The following is a 25545-nucleotide window of genomic DNA, read 5'->3' as shown; positions in this document are numbered from 1 at the left end:
TTCCTTGTAGTATATATAACTCATTATATGATTTAGGTAAAAACAACTTTCTCCGTATCTGCCAAGATGGGCTTCTTCAAACTGCATCTAGAATAATGGTAAAATAACCCATGCGCTAAAAATAAACACCAGGAACATCGTTTTCCACCTATCAAATTCAGTGTTTTCCCTTTCCATTTTCCAAACAATACCCAGGAATGAAGGAAACATACTCTGAAAACTTAAGAAATTTTCTCTAGCAACTTGACAATAAAAGCCTGTGAAATACATTTCTCAGCTTCCAGTGACTCTGGATCAGCAAGGCACAGCATCACTCCTAGAAAAACCTTGTTTGATAACTCTGGATTCCACCCAGCATAAAGCACAGCATCTCCTGTGAAGGATTCTTGTGAAATACAATCAAGCTTCTAGACCTAACTAGTCTATAGGAGATAAAGGAATGAATTAAGGGGATGCTTTGGGGAAACAAATCCAGGAAGTGGGACATCACACTAAAAAGGGAGAGGCAAGGACTGTTTTCAGACTAAAGAGACATGATAACCAAAAGTAATACACAAAACATGGCTGAATCCATGTTCAAAAATTAAGCTACAAGTCACTTTGAGGGCAACTGGAGAAATTTGAATATGAATCTATAAGAGATTGAAAAGTTTTTCTTACGCTGTAATGATACAGTGGTTACGCTGGAAAGTGTTCAAACAAATATGCTGAATTTTTTAAGGGGAGAAATAATGTCTTCAGCTTACTTATTCAGCACCAATATACATAGTTACATTAAAAATCAAGGTAAAATATTGTTAAATCTAGGTGGCGGTATATATGTAAACATATTATTACTTATTCTGCTTTTCTGTATATGCTGGAAATTTTTCAAAATAAAGTGTGGATAAAATGTTATCTTCACCCCACAATCCACTTCTAGGAATTTATTCCAAGGAAATAGTTTAAAATTTGACCAAATTTGACGGCCAGGGAACATTCTTTATAATAGCCTTAGAATAGAAATAGTCTCAATCCTACCCATGTGGCTGGTTAAATAAATTGGTATGACCATACCCAGACAACTTTTATTCAGATTTACAGTTCCCTAAGACATTACATGGAAAGTTTTTGTGAAAAGTGTCATCTAGCAGAGATTAATGGCCCATACTGAAGTACGATTTCTTTAGGGTGGGTCAAGGGAGGGAAAAAAATCAGATAAACTTTAGATTCAATACCAACATTCTACAAACCTGTTTACCCAACAATTTGAAAAGAGGCAAACTTGGTTATTTTGATGTACCTGGCCCCTGATGTCAGGATAAGCCCCAGTCGGTTAATTTGTATGTGCTTATGCTTTTGAGAATAAACTCAACAGAAGAATAAGCTACCTTCTGACCATATATACATCCTCCCAAAAAGCAATAAGTACCGTGAAGGAGAGAGCACACTATTCCCTGTGAAACACTCTGGCCACAGATGCAATATCATAACAATTTTAAGAATTACCTTATTCAGGCAAAGTAGTAAAAGCAAGGATTCAACTCCAATGATTTCTCTAAATTTTTATTAATTTTTTCAACAGCTCGTTCCTCTTGTGAAAAGGAAAGAATTTAAAGAACAGATCAATTACATTTTTTTTTAAAACAGCACTTAATCCTCATTACAGAGAATAGCAAACAAAAGATCTGTGGCACATTATCTTTGGAAAGATCTTTTGCAAATTTTTCTTCTAAAAAAAAAAAACTATAATTCTCTCAGAGATCACATATGTCTCTTTCAAAGGACTATACAAGGCATCTAACTTTTATTCACAAAAGCCCCAAGTTGCAGTTCCATTGCTGAAGTAGATAAAATATGTGGAGTTCCCCTTATTTGTGTTGCACATCTTCCCATTGAGAGCATCGCTGCTTTTCTATCCTACATACAAAGTCGTTGTGTTGACAAGAGCTGGCACATTATTCCACAGAAATTAAAGAAAAACTTATTACTTTAAAGATAGCCCAGTGATTTTCATTTATCAACTGGAAAAATTATTCATTTAAACAATTTAACACCAAGATTTGACTTTTCTAAAGTTATAAGAAAGCAAAAATATATAATATAATATAATATATAATGGTAATAAATAAAAAAAAAAGCAACCCTGCTCAGATAACATCCAAACATGATCACATTCAGGAAAAAAAATTTTTTTTAAACAAGATTTGGGACACACACACACACACACACATACACATACACACACCCCAACATGAACAGTGTATACTTGATGTCTGAAGGGAGGATGTGCAGTGAGCTTAACAATACATGTCATGGCCTGAACAGAAGGCAAACTTAATACTGCCTGTGAGGAGCATTGCTTAAATATCTACTTTTAAGCAAAGCAAGTCATCTCCTTTAGGTTGGCCACTACCTGGTTGGACAGTGCAGCTTGGCCAGCCTTGATGTCAGTGGTCTTATTCCCGTGTCCTCCCGGGCCTATGTATTTCCATATAGGCTTATGAGGAGCTGCAGGGTTCCCTTCCTGCCCTCTGAGACATCGCCTTAGGTAGAAGTAAGGGCACATCTACTCAGCATGGTACCTAATGATGTCTGACTCACAGCGACAGGATAAAGTGTGATTTCCCTCAAAACAATAAGAAACATACAGTCACCTCAAGAAAAGTAGTAGGTGGTGCTGATCAACGCATCATAAATAAGAACTAAAGAACATGACTAGTGCTCACAATTCACAAAGAGATGTGCATCCTCAGCCACCAAGAAACAAACATAACTGGGTTGTGGACTGGAGGACTGAATACATGGCAGAAATACCACTTGTAATGTGTGAAGGAAGACCCTCAGCACCATGCTATTCTGCCATTATACTTCTCCCCATGAAAACAAATAATAAAGGCACAGAAAAAAAATACCTTATACCCATTATTTCCCAGTGGGAAAAAACCAGAAGAGGCAATCCACAAGAGAAGGGGTGGGGGCAAGCACCACCATAATCGATCCTGGCCATCTCTTCACAGCTGCAATGTGTACTCACTTTTCAGTAAGAAAATCTACACTTCTGTGTTTCTACCAGAAGCCCAAAATAGTCTTGGAAAATTTAAATCCTGCTACTCAGTGGGAAAGAGTGTCTCAGAAGAAATGATAAAAAATTTTCAAAGGTATTTTGTAGTGTCAGGGAAAATAAATCATTAAGAAAAAAATAAAGAATCTGGTACAAGGCATGGAAGAATTTAAAAGTATGCTAAATAAAACCAACTCATTTATCTTAATATGCACAAATAAACTTCAAACTTCATAAAGCACAAGATAGATATAAGACGACCCACATAACATACCTTGAAGCTGTGGCAAAACAACATTATTTCAAAATTAGGTTTGGTCAACAAGGACACAACAAATATATACAACTGAATCAGCTCTTGTTCTCTATTTGTGTACAGATTACATATTCTTTTGCACATCAGAGATAGCAGTTGTAGAGAACACAGTGGTTTTCTTTTTGCTTTAAAAAGTGGGATCAAGACTAACCTCCTGCTCCTACTAACATTAATATGTAAGGTACCAGGTAAGGCAAGTTTTCAGCTAGAAAGGGAGAGTAGATTAGCTGAACATCCCAAGATCTAAAACTAAAGAGTAAAGAATAAAGGAGGTAAATGTCCAATGTGTCTAAAGGAAGTAGCTATACATTTTGGCTAAAACAGATCTTTAAAAAAAGATCTTTTTGTTTAAAAAATAAGTTGCTTTTCTCATTTAATATTGTGATCAAATCATAATATCAAACAAATTATCCTATTGTAGTTTATTCCTGATTACTGCATGCTGAACCCTCTCATACTGTACCACTGCTACCATGTCATTTGTATATTCATAATCTTAACCCCAAGTATAATCTGGTAGATTTCAGAAAAGTCTTTTTCATTATTAAATAGGGCTCCAAGGTTCGTTGATTCACATTTTCACTATCTTCAGAAGGGCAGAAACATTCAACAATTCGTTTAAAATAAAACAGTATTCTTCCACATTCTTATTCATTCTGTCTTTCTCTCTCTCTGTCTCTGTCTCTCTCTCTCTCTCTCTCTCTCTCTCTCTCACACACACACACACACACACACACACACACACACACACACACACACACACACACACCCCTGTAGTGGCAAAGGCAAGATTTACTGTTTTCATTAAGATTATTTTTTTCTATTTTTCTCACTGTGAAGTGTGCACTATCACTGTTGTCATGAGAACTTCACATATACAAAGGTTTAATTTTATAATCTAATCCTCTTGAAAGATCTACCTCAGTACAAATTTTTGCCTTTGGGAATTATAAGCATGCAGTGAAAAAGTGCAAATGGTTTAAAAATCCTTCAGATTTCTATATACAACTGTAACAGCAAAAAGGGCTTATGAACATTAAGGACTCATCAGATACTACCTTTTACATACTCTATTAAAAAGGTAGTCATCAGGAATTCTCTGTTAGGTACAAGGACTGTTGCAGTAAGAATCAGAAATATCCAATGATCAAAGTAGTACAAATTGATCTATCCAGATTCATTATTTTTTCCAAGGGACAAATAAAATTTTAATGTAGATTTCAGGGAGGGAAAAAATCCACAAAGAATAAGGCCACTGAAAAAGCAATCTGTTACACTTGGCTGAGAAATCCACTTGGGAATGTCTTCAGTCAAGGGAGCATGGTGGCTTGCCCACAGACTCACACATGCTCTGGTACAACCCGCATAGATCAGAACCTGTCATAAAGAACAGAACCCTTCACCATTGACAGGTGGCTTGACACAGCAGATGGGGAAGGGGAGTTAAGACAGAAGGATTGTAAGTGATCTCGCTGATTCTAGTGCCTTGTCCCCTCCATACAAGGAGCAAACACAATGGCAGGCCTTACAACCTACCAGGCAGTTACTGTCCATTTAACAACAGGCTCTCTAGTAGTTTAAAAAAACAATAGCTTTGCTTCAGAACATCAGTAAAGGAAACTGCTTCATCAGGATCACACATCACACATCAAGGTTTAACGCTCAGATATTAACTCCACTGTCATTCTCTGGCTTTAACCTAGTTAGCAATCAAAGAACAGGCTGGAGGACAGACCAGGGGGCAGCTTCACACAATTTAAACTGAAAAGTCAGCCATGGCTCCAGCATTTACACATCCCTTTACATGTTTATGAAACCAGAAAGTCCTAGTATTCATCAGAGAGACCTTGGGCGTCTTCACTATAAATAAAGATGGTTCTCCCTTCACTAATAAATACAAAAAACATGAAACGTGCTTGGTAGGGAACAACGTGTAGAGGTGCAGAACAGGCTAACAGGAGAAAAGGAAACCAATTAGTTGCACAGATGAAGCTCACTCCTCAATTTTAACACATGAGCAAATTCTACTTTCTAAAAGGGATAAAAAGAACTGGCTTTTAAAAACACTGCACTCAAAAGAGTATTTCCAATAACAACCTTCAAAATTTCAAAAAGCAATCTGTGCTTGTGGGTATGTGGGAATTCTGATTGTGTTCTTTCATTTTAGGCCATTCAAAACGAACCTGGTTTAATGCAGACAGTATGACATTAACTTAGGGGAAGGCCACAGTTCCCTCTTCAACCTATTCAAATCTAGTTGTCTGAACACTCTGGAGTGAAGGCATGTGGTGACAATTTTTTTAAAAATCTACTTAATCCCCACATCTCCACATTCTCTCAGGGAGTCAATTTCCCCTAGGCAATCAAGGGCTCACAAAGTTTAGTTTTGCTATAAATATAAAATAATTTGTAGCAGAAAAATATAGCCTCTCTAAGAAGTAGGTATCATTTTTCTTCACTGACAAAACTGAATTGGTTAGACATGAGTTACCACATAACTGTCGACCACCAATCAGCACCTCAAATTCCATCTCTACTTAAAACAAGAATCAAAAAGCACGTTAGCCATCTGGTCAGGTATAAATGTTGTTCCCTTCTTCCCCAAGTTAGGAAATACAGAATTCGATCAATGGTGACCACCTTGTTAGCTAGAACCCTTCAAGGAAACAAGAGTGGGGATGGCAGCACCAAGTCCTCCAGGAGTCGGCCTCAAGTGACTCTCAAGGTGGCTCCCATGCGCACTTGTTCTTCCTCCGTTGCGTGACGTGGATCGTGGGTTGCATTTCAGCACAATCAGGAATCCGAGCTGGGGTGAACGCGCAGTACACAGGGCAATGGGAGGGGGTTGCCTTCAGTTTCATACATTATGACAATACTTGGTATTATCAAAGTCACTGTTCATTGGCAGAAAGTGGGGTACAGTGGAGTCCTTCACAACTTAACATTTTACAGATGGCCATTAGAATCTGTTAAACAAGTTTCCCTCAGAACTTAAATTTTTTAAAACAAATCATCCACAAAACCCTTCACCAAAAATCAATGTTTAAAAAAATTTTCTTCTGTGAATGGACTTAGTATGGCTACTGAGATGATGTGAATTTGCTTTCAGAATCGAAATTGTTCCTCATTTCACTTGCAGCTTACATCCATCCTACTGGTGAAAAAACAAAAACAAAAGACCACAGAAATGTTGCTAGACCATTCACATGCCCATTAGGCTACATTGCACTTTTATTCTGTAGTTAGGAAAGGCAAGATCATCTCTGGGGCTGACCTCCATCTCTGCTTCTGTGTAACCATAGTGTCCACCCAATGAAAACACGACTCTTGAGAGTTTATGTGGACAAACCTCCTGGCCATCTTATGCTGCTTCTCTTCTTGAGTTTGATATCCTGATGAGACAAATGTCGAGACTGTTTTTTACGCTTCCAATGTGCAAAAAAAAAAAAAAAAAGTCCCCAAGGCATGGAGTCAACTTGGGTTTCCATTAAGGTGTTTTGGTTACTTGTTTGAGCCGCTGAAAACCCTGTCTTATATAGTGCACCAGGTCCACCAGACTGCTGTTGAGGGCCAAGGTGCATACTTTTGTGCTGAGTTGAGCAAAGAATTCTGGAAAAAGAAAAACAAAAAGCCCCAAACTAGTAAATACACATGCACACACACAAATTAAAATAGAAATACAAAAAGTCAAGGTTCAGAAACTATGCCCCCACAATACCCTGCATTTCATCTCAGAAAAAAAAAGAATCATAATCTGTAATCACCTGCTACCTCTCCACATCCCTCCTCTAGACTAGAAGGCCACGAACCAGGTTTGCTTTAGAGTTGGACGCATAACACCTGCCTAGGGTAGTGACTGGCAGTTTTAAAATAGCCATTTTATACATTTCATCAATGGATATATGGATGCAAAAACAAAAACAACCCCAACCACCTTAAAAGTATTATTATTTTACTAAGACAGATAAAGCTCTAAGAGGCTGTGGGGAAAAGTAGAGATTACAGCCAGCTGGCTGCCTTCTACTCTCTAGCCGGGGAGATAGAAGTCACAGCCATGTTATGGCGCTCGCTGCTGTTTGCATTTACTTAGTGGTAGCTGGCCTGATGCCAACCAGTTCTTCTACTACAGGTCCTACTGCTCCTGAACCCTGGATTACTCCTAGGGCCTTCTTCCCCAAACAAGTCATAAGACCGTTTACTATGCTATATTTCTCTTGTTGTAGCTGACCATTTTTCTTAACATCAACTGAAAACAAACTCAGCACTGGGATTGTGCTACTTCCCGTCTTAAATGGGTTGAGCCTAGGAACGGCCGTGACTTTCTTTATTTGCTTTGCCCTTTTGCTAGCATTTTGGTTCAGACTGAAATGATGACAGCAGAGCTTGTGAAGGGGCAAGGTGCTAAAACTACTGCTAATTTGGTCTTGCTAATCTAGCTACAGAAATCCAGCTCTAAGCCACAAAGTTCCAGGGAGAATTGCAAGTAGGTAACAAGGCAAAATGGAGAAAATGAAAAGGGAAACAGCTACCCGTGTCCTCCTTTCCTTTAAGAAACTGAACATAGATTACAAACCAACACCATTTCCTCCCGACCTCCATGCCCCAACTAATCACCACCCCAGAGACCTTTACCTTTATTCTTCCTTGCAAGGACTTCAGCCTGTTCCCAAAGATCAAAGGCGGTAAGGACATGGGATGTGATGGTGACATAGGAAGAGGTCATGTTCTGGATGGTGACTGGAGTACTGATTGTGGCAGTCTTTCCACTGCTCCCCATACTGCCAGCACTTGACTGGGACCCTGCAGAGCTGGCAGGAGAAGGCATTGGGGACAGAGGGGATGGTGTGCCTGTGCTTCTGGAAGGTTAGAGAAAGACATGGTTAAAGCCTGCCAGATTGCAGGTTTCCTATCTCGAAGACTGCAATCTACATCACCAAGTTTCAGTGTGCATCCACCAAAAAAATAACTATAGCTAAAGTGACTCCTATACAGTTGAAGAAGACCTAGGCACACTAACTGTATTCCAAATATGCTTTCCCATGCCCTTGAACAGTCTACCTCCTCTTCCATGGAGGAATCCCTTCTTCTTACCATGTCCAGTTCCAACTTATGCTAGGACCACACACACACACACATACACTCATCATCATCATCATCATCATCATCATCATCATCATCATTTCATCCCCTCAGGAAACACTAAACTGAGCACCTACTCTGCATCTGATACTCTTTTAATCACTGTAGATACAACAAGGCCGCCTTCCTGACACCACTTTGAACTTATCTTTTGTTTTGCATTTATCTGGTCACAGCACCATGGAGGCAGAGGCTATGTCTTATTAATCTTTCCACAGCTAGCACTTAACACAATAAATGGCTTTTTGAGGGAGGGGTAAGGGATTAGGGGGGCTGGTAACTAGGGATTGAATGCAGGGGCACTTAACCACTGAGCCACATCCCCAGCCCTTTTTATTTTTGAGACAAGGTCTCGCTAGGTTGGCTTTGAACCTATGATCCTGCCTCATTCTCTCAAGTTGCTGGGATGCACCCCAGTGCCTGGCAAGTAAGTGCTAAGAGTAGAAGCCCACAGAATCAACAAATGAACTGCTGTGGGTAGACTGCAGGAAAATGGGAAGGGAGTGTCACACACTGGGAAACTCAATCTTACTGTTTTTTCTGCCCTTGGCTAAATATCTGGTCATGCCAGTTAACATGTGCCTCAACGTGGAGCAAATGAGAAAAGACCAGGGAAGTCACTCAGATATAAAAAGTAAATGGTTATAGGATGGAAGGTGAGGTCAGCAGCAGCAGTTTCACGCTGTGACATCTGCCCTGTGGGCCGCACGATCCTGAGCATGCCTGGCAGAACACACACTTTCAAGGACTGGAGAGAGAGCTTCCTGAGGCAGCAACTCTTGTCTGCTTTGTTTACTGCTGTTTCAACAGCAGCTACAGGGGTTAGGTGGTCTGGCTGGGCAGATGGCCACAGGAATTATCTAAAATAATGTGACTGACAACCTATTAGCTTAGAATATCTCAGAGTGGGAGTTGTGAAGCTTTCATAAATAAGAAATTGCTTCTCAACCAGGACTTTCTCTTTTTTGAGAGGCCATATGGTAGTCTCTTCTTTAGAATTTCTGGAAATCGGGCAGTCTTCTAAGTGATGCTCTTAAAATAGCAAAACCTATCAGAACTAGGAACTTCCCAAGGAATATGACCAAATTTTTTTAAAAAAGAAAATACTAGACAAGGACTACAGGGCAGAACAACCCACCTTCATCTTACAAACACAAGTGAACACGATTCTTTTTTTCAATGTTTTACAGCAGATAAACAATTGCAGTTCACAAAGTGAGAGAAATAATTTTGCTAGACATAATTGCTTCATTGGTATTACTGGTGTGGGTTCTGAAGACAGTGGAAGGTAAATGGTTCTGGAAAGTTCTTGTTTATTGAAATGTCAAGAAGATACATCACAGAAGGAGAAAGCACATTGGCTCTGGTTCTGCCCTTCATGGTTTTGTGTTCTTAGGCGTAGCTAAGATCCTCAAAGCTCTAAAATTTAGACTCTATGTTCTTTGCAATTATTCTAACCCCCTCTAATCCACCATTTTGCTTTCCACAGAAGTTAACTGCAGTCAACCATGGGCTTGCTTAGACTCCAAAGAGAGACCACATTCACATAGCTTCTATTTACAATGTATTGTTATAATTATTCTATTATTAGTTAATATTGTTAATTCTTTGTTGTTGCCATGCTAGGGATCAAACCCAGGGCCTAGCACATACTAGGCAAATGCTCTATCACTGAGCCACACCCCCAGACCTTACTGCTAATCTCTTACTGTGCCTGATTTACAAATTAAACTTTTATAGATATGTATAAGAAAAAGCATAGTATATAAAGAGTGTTTGGTACTAATCTGCAGTTTCAGGCATCCACTGGGGGTCATGAAATGTATCAACCATTAACATACCTTTTATGTTAACCAATCTGCCTCAATATTGGTTTATAAATAATTCTCAAACGGCAGGGATATGCTAATAATTTACCTTTAAGGAGCAAATCAGCACAGAGATGAAGAATTCAGTTTTGAAAAGCCAAAGAGTGAGTGTGTGTGCACGCACACACGCATGGGGGGTAGGGAGGGGGAAAGGGAGACAGTTGCAAAAGAGGTAAATTAAGAATGACTTAAATTATTGAAATTAGATTTATAATTACCTTGCAATGCATGGAGAAGGGGCCTGGGCCACTTTGGAAGAACTCTTGAAGTGTTCATTAAGAGTACGGGAATACTTTATTGCTACGTCTTTTTTACAACGAAACATTGCCATGTTCAAAAGGGACTGGCAACGCATGCTGTGAACAAGAACAGAAGTTAAAGTGACATGTGCATCACCTTGTCGACAGGACTAGCTCTACCACAGAAAAATAACCGTTGCACCCAAGTCTCATGAGCACACTGGGTATGCTCCCGTCTGTATACCTCAAGAATCTACACTGTTCAGACTATTGCCAAAAGTCAATATTGGCATAGACATAGATGTGCAAAGATACAGCTCAAACCAGCTTTGGTAAAGACCAAAGCATTTACCAAGTCTTCAGTAAAACAGCATTAGGTGCCATTTCCCAGTAATCATCAGTGGGATTAACCCGAACCAAGTACTCACTAGCATTAGGTTAAGGAATCAAATTTCAAAATGTTTTAACATCAAAAGAAACAAAAACACATTTAGTGCTATTTAACAAAGAAAAAAATACACACCATAAAACAGCAAATATTTTCTCTTGTGTTGGTGCTGTGGCATCTGAGAATGATTTTAATGACATTGTGAATCTATAGGGAGACAAAACCATATACTAGGTTAAACAAAGACAGTATAAAAATCCCAGGCACAGATGCATCTTGGAACTGTATTTTAGTGCTCTTTGTATTGACTTTTCCTGAAGATATGAAATCATGACAGCCACACAGAAACAGTGAGCAACAATGCAGGCCTTTCAGAAAACCAGGACCTATGGTTTCCTGCCTCTTGAAACCAAGTGCAGTCAGTTGTGCCCTCACCAAGTCCCCTGTTGAAATGCAGGTAAATACACACCTGAGCCCAGAGGGCATCTGATAAGAAAGCTGAACTGGAAAAACCACCCTGTCCCTGCAAGGTGTAGCATTTCTCAGTGCACTTGGCAAAGTGATATGGCTAGATTCAGTAATTCTGTGCTAGTACTTCAGTTAGAACACAATTTAATTCAGTTCTTGAACCAATACCTTCTTATTGTTTTACCTTTTTGGCAGTGCTGGGATGGAGCCCAGGGCTCGCATGCCAAACAAGTGCTCTAACACTGAGCTGCAGCCCCAGCTCCCATGACCTGAAGGCTCCCCTGTACTGTAGCTGTATTCACGCTAAGGTTGAAAGATTAAAGCAATAAAGGTGAGGAAAGAGAAGTACTTGAGAGAACAGCAAAGTGACTTGGCACTTACTTAATGAGATCTACAGTTTCTGAGTACACTGAATAAGCCGACTTGGAGGCCGGACTCTCAGACTCCATGGCAATCCCACACTCGATAAAGGACAGGATGGCTTCCAAGTACTTGAAGGCCTTTCCAACCTTGTCCGTCTGTAGAAGAACACAGCCACTGTTAGGCCCGAGACAGGCTTTATTTAGTTCCTTTCCCACATTCTTTAACTTTCCTCCACTGTCTTGGTTTAATCATCAGAAAAAAAAAAAGTATGAAAATAAACCAACTAAAAGTGATAAATAACTAAAGCCTGTCAGCTCTAACCAACCAAAAAATTTCTCTTTTTATGGAAAAATTCATTAGAAATAAGAAAACAAATCTGTATTAAGACTATTCTCTCACAACCTTCTGGAAGCACACAAACCAAGACTCCTTGTTATTAACACAAAATTATTCATTACATAACTTTCTTGAGAAATAGGTTATTCTACACATCTAAAGTAAGGCAGACACAAGTTTCTTTGGTAGATGTTGAGGTTTACCTGAAGTAGAATACATTTATCATAGATTAGGAGTATTTTAGACATAATCCCTAACAATAATCTTCAAGCATTTTAAAGCCCAACAGATTAATCTCTTTTGGCACCTAGATTTAGTACAAGGCATCAGGGACATTAAGTACTGAGATAATAGGGACAAAATTTCAAAGTTCCTTTGAGGGATTAGAGAAATTAGAAATATAAATGAAATTAGATACTTGTGGCCATCTTAAAAGTAAATATATATTTTGTCACCTAAAGCTCTTCTCACTGAGTGGCATACAGCCAATTCAACTAATGACACTGGAATAAGCAACTCACTTTTTCTCTACCTGTGGCATACACACCACACACTGAGAGCAGCTAACAATTGCAAGTCTGTAGTTTTCCCCAATGCTCTCAATTTGATATGTTAAAAAAGAATTAAAATAGCAATACATGAGGGCAGTGACCTATCAGTAGCTTAGGAGTGTTATTTAATTTACTGGCTGCTGCTACACACCACAGGCAAGAGCTGTTCCTACAGCTCTTCCCCTTAGTGCACTGCTGTTGCTTCCTTCAGGGCACATACTGTTCTGTATCTAACCAGCAGTGGAACAAATGGAGTTGCTACACAGACATGCATATGAAACATGACTTCATGTGACAGATGCGTAGACGTTTATATGCAGACATATACTTCAGAACACTCAATCTTAGTGCTCTAAAAAATTTTAACTTTTAAAAATAACTTAGCTTCAAAATTTCTTTCCTAGAGAGCCAAGGCTCAGAAGATAAGTGACCAAAAAAAAAAAAAAAAAAAATAGAAGTCAAATTAGTATGCCTCAATGATCAGGATAGGACACATTCATTTGCTTTGCTGATGGGAATCTAATTCTCAAAATTATCTTACGTAAAACCATCTATTTCATGGAATTTCTGAAATTAATATTGGCCTTAGGGCAGAAGCAAACGAAATTGTCAGCTAACAAGCTGATTAGGGAATATCCACTTCCTCAAGTACTTTGCAAGGCTAAGAAGCATTATCCCTGTGGTCACTCTCCCCAAACAGGGCAACAGCAGTGCAGCTCTGATTTCCCTACTCAACAAGATAAGTGCATGCAAAGATGAAATACACTCCCCTGCACTCGGCTGAGCACTTCTTAGCTCTCTGGATGCCAAGTGCACATCTTTGAGATATTATGCCATTAAGACAGAATATTATGAAAAAGGTGACCAGACAGGTTATTGTCCAAACTGGCAGACTTTGAGAGCAAAATGGGTATAATTACTGCAATGGGATATGCAGGACTGTCCTGGAACACTGGGTTGTATGGCTGCCTTTTGTAGAGAGAAGATATGCCTATGTATGGATTCAAGCAAATACCTGGAATACTGTTTGAATGAGGGAATCTAGTGTGGAACATGTCCAATGTCACGATAGGTTTCAGATAACTGGATAATAGTGCTAAATATTTACTCTTTTACAAAACTCACAAGAGCCATACAGTTCCTGTAAGGAGGCAGCTGAAAGAGCACCATTGTGTGGTGCAGCCATGGTCTGACTCAGGTCATCCTGACACAGGGTGCTGTAGGATAGGGACAGAGCATCTTGTCCTGAGCTCCCTCATGGCATCCAGCATGGGACCCTTTAGCAATGGGACCTGCTAAAAGGTCTCAGTTGTTTCCCCTCTAGAGAGCAGGAGAATGGATGCCCATCTGCAGCCTAGGGTGAGAGCACCAAGCCAAGGTCTGAATGACTCCTGCAGAGTGGCCAGATTCAGATCCCTGTGGACTCTGCCACATGCAGTTTGGTTTAGGTTTGGGGGACAAGCTCAATAAATAAAAGCCATAGAGTCTTAGGTGTTTAAATATGACAAATGGCAAACATGATCTCATTATATTGCAGTAAAGATGTAAAAGCATACTTAGTTACATATATCATTAACATCAAACCACCACCTTCCAGAAAATCCATAGGCCAATTAGTAAAGAGAGTTCACATCTTCAAGCATGTTTATCAACAGTACAATCATCACCTTTATCTCAAATTTTCATCTACTGGCCTTGGTCAAATATTCCTTCAGGTCAGTCTTGCAGGGATTTTAGGTAATTTTGGAATGCAAACAGGCTTCCTCACCTTGTCAACTGTCAGGGTGGGCACAAATTGACTGACTTTCAAAAGCCGAACTCATTTTTCACATCCAAAGAATTGACTCAATGGGACAAAAAAACTCACTCATATATTAAATCACCACCAAGTAGATCAACTTTCACTCATTTAGATAAACTACTTATGACTAAGTATGTGTAAATTGGCCCATGATCATACTGAATCAACAGAACCAAAGAAAATAATCCCACTGAACTCCCTATCCTTTGGTCATTAAAATCCTGGTTCTTCTGATTGTATTATGACCAATAGCAAGACCATATACTTCTTTCTCCTGGTGACTCCCACCCCAAAATGCCCCATGCACACGTTTAATGATGTAGAATGTAGTAGAAGAGAGACCATAAACACTATAGCATCCCCCACCCAATTCCGGTTCTGGGGATTGAACTTGGGTTCTCTACCACTGAACATGCATCCCCACCTCTTGACATTTTTTGAGACAGGATCTCACCAAGTTGCCCAGGATGGCCTAGAACTTGCAACCCTCTTGCCTTAGTCTCCTAATTAGCTGGAATTAAAGCCCACCATGCCTGGCTTCATTTCTTCTCCTCCTTCTTCTTTCTTCTTCTTTTTTTTTTAATAATAAAAAAAACCATTCAACGAAGGGAATAAAAGCCAAGACTGACCATTGACTCTGCTTTGCACTTCAACTTTTTGGCCTCCCTCATGTGAAAATCAGCTTGCTGTCTGAAAAAGAGGAGGAAAAAGCAGAGATGGTCACAGGAACCTAAAATTACTAGATGAGCGTAACGTAACTTAAAACTGAGAGATGATAGAAGATAGGAGGAGAAAGGGAAGAGGATGAGGTAAATAATGAAGGACAAGAGGTAAAGAGAAAGGGAAGAAGCAGAGGAGAGGGAAACCAGGAGAAAAAAAAAAATAAGAAAGCACCCCAGCTCTTACTTGTCAAACTTCACTTGAGGCTTCCCTGGTTTAGAGTTACCATTTGGCAAAAAAGGCACTGGAAAAGGATTTGCAGCGTCTCCAGAAGATCCCTTAAAAAAAAAAAAAATCAGACACAAATTATACTATAACCCTAAGATCAACGTCCTAAAGGAACATCCCTCTTAAGCATCCCAAAACAGTAGTTTGAAAAAGAAATTTTAAGTCAATCACTGCACAAGTGAACTGGGCCACACACTTTCCCAGCTGCAGATGCAACTGAAGCTTTTAGGTTCTGGTTGTAAACTCAAAACAATGTTAAGTAAGTCCCAAAGAACAGGTCATTCACAGAGCCAAAGAGAACATTTTCTCTTAGTCAATACAAACACATAGGGACCAGATTAATAGGAAGAAGTAATGTTTGAGAAAGCTGTTAATTTTTTCCCATTATAACCAATAATCAAAACATTTGTGATCAAATAGTCAAAGGAAGAACTGGGGTAACCATTTTTTTTTTTTGCTGCAAAATATCTGGTAAAGAATTAGTACAAAAACCTATTGAATTTTCTGCCTTTGAATTACTAACAACAAATTGACCTTAACATTTAATATTAATTACCTATTATTCCCCCTCCCAAAATTATGACTCTAAAGAGAACTTATCATTGCCATATTAAAACAGAGGCACAGCTCTGAAGTTCCATCATTAGAAACTTACTTTGAGAACTTACAGACACACCAATACATCCCATTTTGCATAATTACTACCTTCCCTACTTACTTTGTGTTCAGCGGAGCTTCCAGAGCCTTTCCCCTGTACTTTTCTGTGCTTTGAAACGGAAGGGTCTTTATGGTTGCTCTTGGTACTACTGGCACTTTTGGGAGGGTCGTGGCCACAAATGTCTGCTTCCTGCCTTGACCTCTTGTGTGCTGGCTTGGCTGGTTTTTGGGAGGACGAGGATGAGGACGACACAGGTGGAGGGGGAAGCATTTCCTTTTTTGTGGGCTCTGAGGAGGGCCTAGGTGTCCTGGAGTGAAACATCACACAAAACTAAACTGAGGCAGAACACAAATCACACAGCTTAGTTTCATTTTAAAGGATAAAATGGCTGCTGGCATGAAAAGCTGCAAGGCTACTGAGCATGAAATCATGTTGTAGAAAATTTAAGGGACTTTTCATGCCTTGAGAAATCTATAAAGCTGTATAACTTTTCACTTAGCTTGCCGATCATGACAATGGTCCTAACTTACCCCAGATGTTCCTCCCTCTCAGTGGCTCCCTAGCCTATGGCCTGCCCTGGCCAACAGAAGGGCAAACCCTACGGCTGCCTCCACGCCTGCCACCTTCTTCTCCCTCTCCCACCTCCCCGTGGGCTCCCAATCATGGCACTCTATATCTGTTTTGGCCAAGTCACTGTGAGGCAATTTCTTGAATAAATCAGTGAATCTCAGTTACTTTTTTATTTATTCACCTTCTTAGCACTACCATTCTCATCTGTCTCCCTAGTGACAGAGGCTGGTTGGCCTTCAGATTCTTACTCATCTCTAAAAGAAAGAACACTGAACCTAGGCTCCCCGTGGTGTCTAAATGCTGGCTATAGCACCCAGAAGAAATTCTGTGACTTTAAGCGAACTGTTTTCCCTCTGTGCCTCCACTGCTCACCCTGAAAAGTAGGGAAAGTAATAGCACCTTTCTTACTTCCCTTTAGAAAACACAATTCCATATATTTAGAAAACTTCCCTTACTGAAAATGCTCCTGCTAAATCTAAATTTGCTGCTGAATTGTCAATTCCCACATGATGAGAGGAACACATCATCATCAAAATAGCCAGAATGAGTTCATTAATCCACTGGTTCTACCACAGAAAACTTTTTTTTTTTTTTTTTTTTTTTTGCCTTTCTAAGACTCAAGAAGAGTTCGTCACCTTTTTAGGCTGTTCCCAATCGGATCTCCATACTCACTTTGTTTTAGAAGATTCTTTGTGGGAGGATGAGGATGAAGAGGACTGTGATTTGGCTTCTTTCTCCAGTCTGATTTTTTTGTTATCATAGTCTCTTTCTGTTTCGATCTATTAATGGAAATATAACAAGCAAGGCAAAACGTCACAAATGTTAATTGTACCAATAAAACAGAAAAGAGAATACAGAAGCAACAAAGAGAATAATTCAAGTTGTGGAGACATCTGCGTAAAGTAATCCCATTAGAACTTAAAAGGTCACGTGTGATGGGTGAGAGCAGAGAGGATACATTATCTAAATTTGATGAGGATTGTATTGAAACAGACTTTGCACAAAAGAGACTATTCCCAATACCACAGAAAGGGGTGATATCTGCTGGGCACAGTGATACACACCTCCTATGATCCTGGTGGCTTTTGCCCTGAAGCAAAAGGATTTTGAGTTCAAAGCCAGCCTCAGCAACTTAGCAAGGCCTAAGCAATTCAGCAAGACCCTGTCTCTAAATAAAATATAAAAAAGGATCAGGGATGTGGCTCAGTGATTAAGCCCCCCTGAGTTCAATCCCTGGTACCAAAAAAAAAAAAAAAAGGTAGGTAAAGTCTAAAATAATGCATGACAACAAGAACAGACTTCAACACATCATTGATGTTTTTCGAAATATTGAAAGACTCAATAATTAGCATGCATGAGGCTGTAGTGCCAAAAAAAAAAAAAAAGGTAAAGAATCAATAAAACATGCCATATTCACATCAAGCAACACAGGGATGATTTTATGAAGCCCCTCCCACTTCTTTCAAAAGAACCATTCACTTACATCCACCAACTTATTGTATGTATAAAATTCAGAGTGGAATATTGAAAATCTACTCCTAATGAAGAACAGAGAAATGCTGAAAAAGAAATTGGCTATAAAATCCTCTACATGTCTCACAGAAAGAATTATACAGATATTTCACAAAATAAAAATAGTGACTGGGGGATTCTGTCTTTTCCCTCTCCATTCTCTCACCATCCCTAATATTGTCTTTATCTTGCTATCCTCCACCCCAAATTACACATTTGTATCTTCCCAAAAAATTCTGATTAAAAAATGAAGGACTACAAATATGACTTTAGTGGGAATATGGAAATAAAGGGAACCTAACTATAGGATTTAAGTAATTCAAAAGCACTCATTTTACAACTAAAGTGCTAAATACGGTTAATCATCAGAAGAACAAGTCTTCAGAGCCAACCATGACGCCTTCTCCACGTTCTCATGTGCTACTTGTGACCATGAACAACTATGTTACCTACGAGAAGTCTAACATAAGGACTTCACAGTGGTCTCTTTGCCACTGGACTGGCTAAAGGAGGAGTCCATGCTCTTTCCAGCGAGTGGCAGTGATGTGATGAGTAGGAGTCCTTCAATGAACTCTGCTACACAATGAGAACTGGACTCCCCAGCTGGGTTCACGGAGTTAGAAATCTGGGTCACCACCAGTCAATCTAGGACAATCCTCAACCAATCCCAAATCCTCTTAGGCCTTAAAGGAGAACAACATTCTTCAAATTAACTGACGGTGGATGGTACTGGTTTTTCACCACTGTGTCTGCCTTTTTCCCTGAACTTCTCCAAGAAAAATTAATAAATTAAGATGTTTAGGCTCAAGGTCTACCCAGACATTAATAAACAGCCCGGCCCTGCTCAAAAGAACAAAAAATAAAAATCCCTCCCCTCTGCCAACACATGTGCCTTTAGTTGTGTGTACTTCCAACCAGCCCTAAGTAGAATCTTCTGGAAAAACCCTTTTATTCACTTATGTACTGTTTTGTTTCAAAATAGATTCATTCATGGTGGCTTACAAAGATACTTGTTTTTAGTCTTGTGTGCAGAAGTAAAAACATTAAATAAAGGGAAAATATGGGTGGAGGAGAGGAATTAAAGCCAAGGGAAGGTGCATACTCTCTGAGGGCCATCAGTTCTCACAGCCCTGCAGGCTCCTGCCAGCAGGCTGGGCGGTAAGCCCATAGGGAGCGCCTGCACTTGAACGTGGCTGGTCTGAAATGAGAAGTGACTCTGAAGACATGATGCCAAGAGAGAATTTAACAGTTTTCAGGTTGATGGAAGTTTGAGATATCTTGTATCAAGTAAAATTATTGAAATTATTGCCATTAGCTTTCTTTTTTCATTTTTTATTTAAAAAAAGAAATTTAAGATTAATATGTGGTTCACACTATATTTCTATAGCAAACATAGTTTGCTATAAATTGGGTTCTGAATTTCTAATTAGCCAAACAAAGAAGGAACTATAGGGATAAGATACAAATAAATCAGCAGAAATGTAACCATTCACTATGGGAAAATGGGGGAAATGTATCTTGTGGGTTCTAATAAGGAGATGAGTGCTATATGAGGTATGTAAGCAAGGCCTAAACCCATGACTGAAATGCCACAGGAAGTAGTACATGGCTGTTTGTTCTGTGAGCACCAGCGGGTACAAAGTTCAGAAGTCAAAGGCACTGGCAGAGGCCAGGAGAAGCCTGCAGGGACACTGTGACAAGCTCTGTAAACACACAAACGCCTGTTCAACAATTTACAGTGGTAGCACTTCAGAGATGGCAAACCATGGTTAAGAGAAAAAGAATCACCAACAGGGTTAAAACAGAATCCTGCTGCAGGTTGTGGAAACCCCTCTGTCAATTAAGCACCTAATTGCACCCAGGTTCACTGTCACCAAAGGGGTCAGGGAATTATCTTAAATTTTAGATTCTGTGCGGCATACCTGGCCTAGCAAGCATTGCAAGAAAATGGGAAAATTATTTTGGGGGAAAGTCAGAATTTGCTAAAATATCTAGATGAATATTAACTTGCACATGAGAACATGAGATAGTAAAACACACACACACACACACACACACACACACACACACACACACACACACACACGAGAAAGTCATTTCCTGTTAGTTAATGACATAACACAGGTCTCCAAGACAAAACTAACATAAACCATCCATAAAGTAGTTTCCTCTTCAAGAAAACACTGGAGTCCAGAGGTGAAATGAGAGCTAATTTTTGTTTGTATGTTTTTGTGCTGCTTAGGACATGTTAGTTATTATTATAAACAAAAGTGGCAGACCTTATAAACCACACATGAAAATAAGATTCACGGTGAGTTAATTCCCACAAACTCTGCTTGTGCCATTTGAAGTCTCAAAAGAAGAGCCAACAAACAAATCACCAGACACTAACTTCAGTGCTGGCATTTAACAATGCTAACATTTAGCGATTTATGGAAATAATATGCTTTAAATTGATATTTAACAACTCAGATGCAGAGAATACTCCAGAAGCTAGTAGAAGGAGCCACTTAAGTAAATAAAGCAATCCTATTGATTCTGCATAACTATTGAGTTCACGTCTGCGGGTTTGAGGTTAGTGTTTCCTTGTACACTATGCACTTGGAATTTTGTTCTTCTCTGTCTGGAACAGTCAGAGGCTTCCTCAGAGCAGGCACTCAGCATTTGTGAAGGTCCTGGAAGGGGGCCTCATAGTGAAATCAAGTGAATAGACTGGGAGAAGAATCATTAAAGTGGGGCCAGGCAATACTGAGTATTAGGAAATTAAGACTTGAATTTCAAAATTCCAAGTACTGCAGAAAGATAGGAGGCATGGTATTCTTTAGATTCTTCTGGGTCAAGCAGTCTCGTGAAAAATCAGAAGGCAGTAACACATGCTCTTTGAATGAGCATGAAAAAATGAAATGTCTTTGCCCGATGGTTTTATCCCCAGGTTGCCTCTATTTCAGGGACACCAGTCAAAGGCCTGAGATTCAGAAATTCTTGTTCCATTAGGGTAAGTATCTCAAGGGTGCCGGCACCTACCACAGAGGAGACTGTTGGCTGCCAATCGGGTCCTAACTCACTTGTTTGCTTTCCCTAACCTGTTGGGTCAGGCCGTCTTGGGTGATCTGCCAAGTGCTGCTCCACCTACAGAACAGAGCTAAAGGGCAAGAACTGAGACCATAAAAGGAAGAGATGGGGCTGTGCTTGGCCAAGTTGGTTTCTGTAAGAGAACGCCTCCAGGGCAGCCAGGTGCCTGCCCAGCACCTGGTTTGTCATGTAGGCACTTGCAGGTAGCAATGGGAAACGAAGGTGACTTTTTCCAGGACCAGCACTTATTTGAGGCCACAGAGATTCTGGTTGGAAAGATACAGCCTGGCTGTGACAGGGGTAGAAAGGAGTATCTAAAAGGGAAGCTGAAATGGTGACAAGAGTATACGTGGGCCTCAGGGTGGCAGTGGTGGGAGCAATGGCTTAAACTGGGACGATATCGTAACTGTCCTATTAATCCTAATGGCTGCAGTCAATACATGGGTCTTGAACTCTGATCTTGTACCTCTCTCAAGCATCTCCAGCAACATGTGGATACAAAAATTTGTGAGGGAAAAGAGAAAAACTCACAGGATTGGGAGGTGGCAGCAAACCTGAGCTCCAGACCCGTTTTTACTCAGAAGCCAAGTGATGTTAGCACCTTTCTAGATCTCATCTATGAAAAGGTAGCAGCCTGCAGAGCATAGTGGCACACACCCGTACGCCACATACTCAGGAGGCTGGGGCAAGAGGATTGCAAGTTAGATGCAATCAGCAATTTGGCAAGATCCTGTCTCAAAATAAAAATTTAAAAGGGCTGGGGATGTAGCTCAGTGGTAGAGAACCCTGGGTTAAACTCCAGTACCAAACACATACAAAAGGGGGCGGCCTTAATGAGGACTGCTAGGTTCTTTCAACCAAGTCCAAGACTCTACTATATTCTATATTCTCCCAAAGAAAAGCAAATGAGCTTGGTAGCACATGAAGCAGAGGAAAAGTGGAGAAGCAGACAATACTCTGGAAAAGTCAGGCAATTCCCTCTGAAGGGGATTTAATCGAGAAAGACACGGGGCTAGCCAGGCCAGTTCACACCAAGAACATGGGAAGGGACTTAATGAGAAGACAGGTCATGTTCACTGAGCAAATGCTGCAGAAAAGGAAAATCCATCACTCTTCCTCCTTGGTGAGGACACACACACACAAAGGCACTGGAATGTCTAGAAACAGCCTCAGCTTGCACAGGCCTATGGGTGTGATGCTCTTAGAATAACTGACAGGCATGAAGAGATGGCTATAAGCCACTTCAGAAAATTATAAAGGATGAGCTTTCAAACCCCTTGATTTTAAGGATTAAAATCTGAGGAGAAACAAGCCAAGAAAATACAGATTTTGAACGGAAGGGAAATAAAGAATCAATCATCTCAAGCAATAGAAACATGCTTTTTCCTACCACATACAACTTACCTTCCCCACTGTGTAAAACACTATTAAATATCACTGAAATTCTGCACTCCCCCACCTAATGTTAAAGTTTCTTAGTTAGTAAAGCATTTATTTATAAATGTATCCCTTGTTCAGTTATTTGTCTAAATGACTGAAGACAGGTTATCCACCTATAAGATGACTGGGTGTAAAGAAGTATTAGCTACACACATGCCTAGCACCCAGCAGGGTTTACACAATAACTCCATGCCTGTTAGGTACATCTGTAGGTACATTCCAATTGCACTGGACTGAGTGTGTATCATACCATGATTCTAAACTCCAATTTTTCTTCCAAATCTGGAAAATGTGAACTTGGCTTAAGAATAAGAGCTTCTTCTCAGCAAAGGAAAAATCAATAATGTGAAGAGAGCCTACAAAATGGGTGAAAAATCGACCACACACATCTCAGAGAGAGCACTAATATCCAGGATATATAAAGAACTCAAAAAACTTAACATCAAAAATGCCAAACAACCCAATCAATAAATGGGCTAAGGAACTGAACAGACACTTCACAGAAGAAAAAAAATATGACCAATCAACAAACATACCAAAAAATGTTCATCATCTCTAGCAATTAGAGAAATGCAAATCAAAACTACGCTAAGATTTCATCTCACTCCAGTCAGAATGGCAGCTATCAAGAATATAAGCAACAATAAGTATTGGTGAGGATGTGGGGGAAAAGGCACACTCATACATTGCTTGTGGGACTGCAAACTGGTGCAACCACTATGGAAAGTAGTACAGAGATTCCTCAGAAAACTTAGAATGGAACCACCATTTGACCTGGTTATCCCACTCCTTCGTTTTTACTCAAAGGACTTAAAGTTGTCATTCTACAATGATGCAGCCGCGTCAATATTGATAGCAGCTCAATTCACAATAGCTAAAAACTATGAAACCAACCTAGATACCCTTCAGCAGATGAATGGATAAAGAAAATGTGATATGGGCTGGGGTTATAGTTCAGTTGGTAGAGTGTTTGCCTAGCATGCACAAGGCCCTGGGTTCAATCCCCAGCACCACACACATACGTTAAAAAAAAAATGTGGTATGTATATACAATGGAATATTATTCAGCCTTAAAGAAGAATGAAATTATGTAATTTACAGGTAAACAGATAGAACTAGAGACTATCATACCAAGTGAAATAAGCCAATCCCAAACCAAAGGCTGATAAGCAGATGCTATCCATAATTAGGGGTAGGGAAGACTGAAGGAACTTTGGATTGTGCAAGGGGAGTGAGGAGAAGGGTGGGGCTGTTGGGATGGGAAGGATGGTAGAACGAGACCCACATTATTATCCTATATACATGGATGATTGCACCACTCCTGTGACTGCACCATGTATATCCAGAGGAATGAGAAGTTGTGCTCCATTTGTGTACAATGTGTCAAAATGCATTCTACTGTCATGTATAACTTATTAGAACAAATTGAAAAAATAAAGAATTGTATAAAATAACAGGTGCTATTTTAAATTCTAAAGTGCAATCAGATTGATAAGACTCAACAGTTTTGTAAGGAGTTCATACCTATTCTCCCTCAAAATTTCTTCATGTTTCCTCAAGAATGATTCCTTACCCTCCCCTTTAAAGTAGACAGAAAAGGGGGTACCTTTTCACAAGTGCCACATTTGATGGCTTCATCATAGCTGTTAACCATTATTAACTTTTTTTGGTGGGGGTCATTTTGGTAGTGCTGGGGAGCAAACCCAGGGCCTTACAAATACTAGGCAAATGCTCTGCCACTGACCTATATCCCCAGCCCCTACCATCTACTCTTTATGACCTTTATATGTGCTTAAGTCTAAAATAGTTATAAGAACCTGTGAACCCTCAGGAGATATTTGCTAAATTTTGCTCCAGAAGAGAAATAGGCTCTAATGGGCCTTCAAAGAAAAGCTGTAAATTCTACTTATGTGAAGGATCGGGCATATTCTTCAGTGGCTCTGACTATATCTTCAGAGAGCTTTTCAAAGTGTTCACACTTAAAATGAAAAAAAAAAGTCTCCACAATCCATATTTAGGGGGAAATACCCAAGCGTTAAAAAGGCAGACAGCCTTTCCTCTCCCATAGGATCCAGGCCCCCATGCCAAGCTGCCTCCTGGAATCCCTGTGCTCTGCAGGGCTGGATTCAGGAAGCACTGAACAAACAGGGTACTGGAGAAGGGGACAGCCAGTCCCACACAAGGAAGGACGGGATATGAATATAACATGTCCAATACCTCCCACATATAACCCAGCCCAGCAGGAAGTAAAACAAAACAACAAAGGACACATGCTCAGGAGATAAGTATAGGGTTGATTATACTTATTCATCTGAGAGCGCCTAAGTTAGTCACTAACTAATGACATACTTCAGGCAAGTTCCCAGCTGCCCAGATCTGAGCTGTCTAAATGCAGCACACCTGATGAATTTCTCAGCCCACAGAGGTAGTCTGCATGATCTGACGCACTGCGGTCAAGCACTGCTCTAGTAGTTCCAAGCCCTGCTAGGCGTTAGGATTACCTAAGGAATTTCAAAAATATCAGTTGCCATCATTGCCAAGGTCTTCCCAGGTGACTGTAATGTAGCCAGGGTTGGGAACCAAGGGGTCAGACCTCCACCCTGTCAATAACTAAGACAGACAGACTGTTCCAGGCCAGATCTCTCAGCTGCTTGCCAGAGCTTTAAAGAAATCATGCACTCGATTAAAATGAGGGATCATTACTTCTCTATGCTCTAAATAGAAAGATAAATGAGCTGCCCTAGAGGAGCTCAGCCAAAACCTGAGGGCACAGGTCTGATAGCCAACAGGGAGAGTTTGAAGTTTTTCTGGAGTCACAAGCAATGCTTCTAGA

General features: G+C 40.0%; 1 protein-coding gene across 4 annotated transcripts in view; it reads right to left on the bottom strand.

Moving 5' to 3' along the window:
* Window positions 1-1529: 1529 nt before the first annotated feature.
* The window catches only part of Aff1 (ALF transcription elongation factor 1), a 188850-nt gene continuing 164834 nt past the window's right edge, over window positions 1530-25545 (bottom strand). For all 4 annotated transcript variants that reach the window (XM_005341933.5, XM_021721197.3, XM_021721199.3 and 1 more), the window contains 9 exons: window positions 17361-17467; window positions 16179-16425; window positions 15419-15510; window positions 15142-15202; window positions 11843-11979; window positions 11129-11200; window positions 10585-10722; window positions 7992-8215; window positions 1530-6968 (listed from right to left, as the gene is read on the bottom strand). In XM_005341933.5, the coding sequence (XP_005341990.1) occupies window positions 6847-6968; window positions 7992-8215; window positions 10585-10722; window positions 11129-11200; window positions 11843-11979; window positions 15142-15202; window positions 15419-15510; window positions 16179-16425; window positions 17361-17467 (1200 nt within the window). In that variant the 3' untranslated portion in view covers window positions 1530-6846. The remainder of the gene's footprint in view (window positions 6969-7991; window positions 8216-10584; window positions 10723-11128; window positions 11201-11842; window positions 11980-15141; window positions 15203-15418; window positions 15511-16178; window positions 16426-17360; window positions 17468-25545) is intronic.

This window comes from Ictidomys tridecemlineatus, chromosome 9 (assembly GCF_052094955.1).
Source record: "Ictidomys tridecemlineatus isolate mIctTri1 chromosome 9, mIctTri1.hap1, whole genome shotgun sequence".
NCBI lineage: Eukaryota > Metazoa > Chordata > Mammalia > Rodentia > Sciuridae > Ictidomys > Ictidomys tridecemlineatus.
This window is presented reverse-complemented; position numbering and strand designations above follow the sequence as displayed.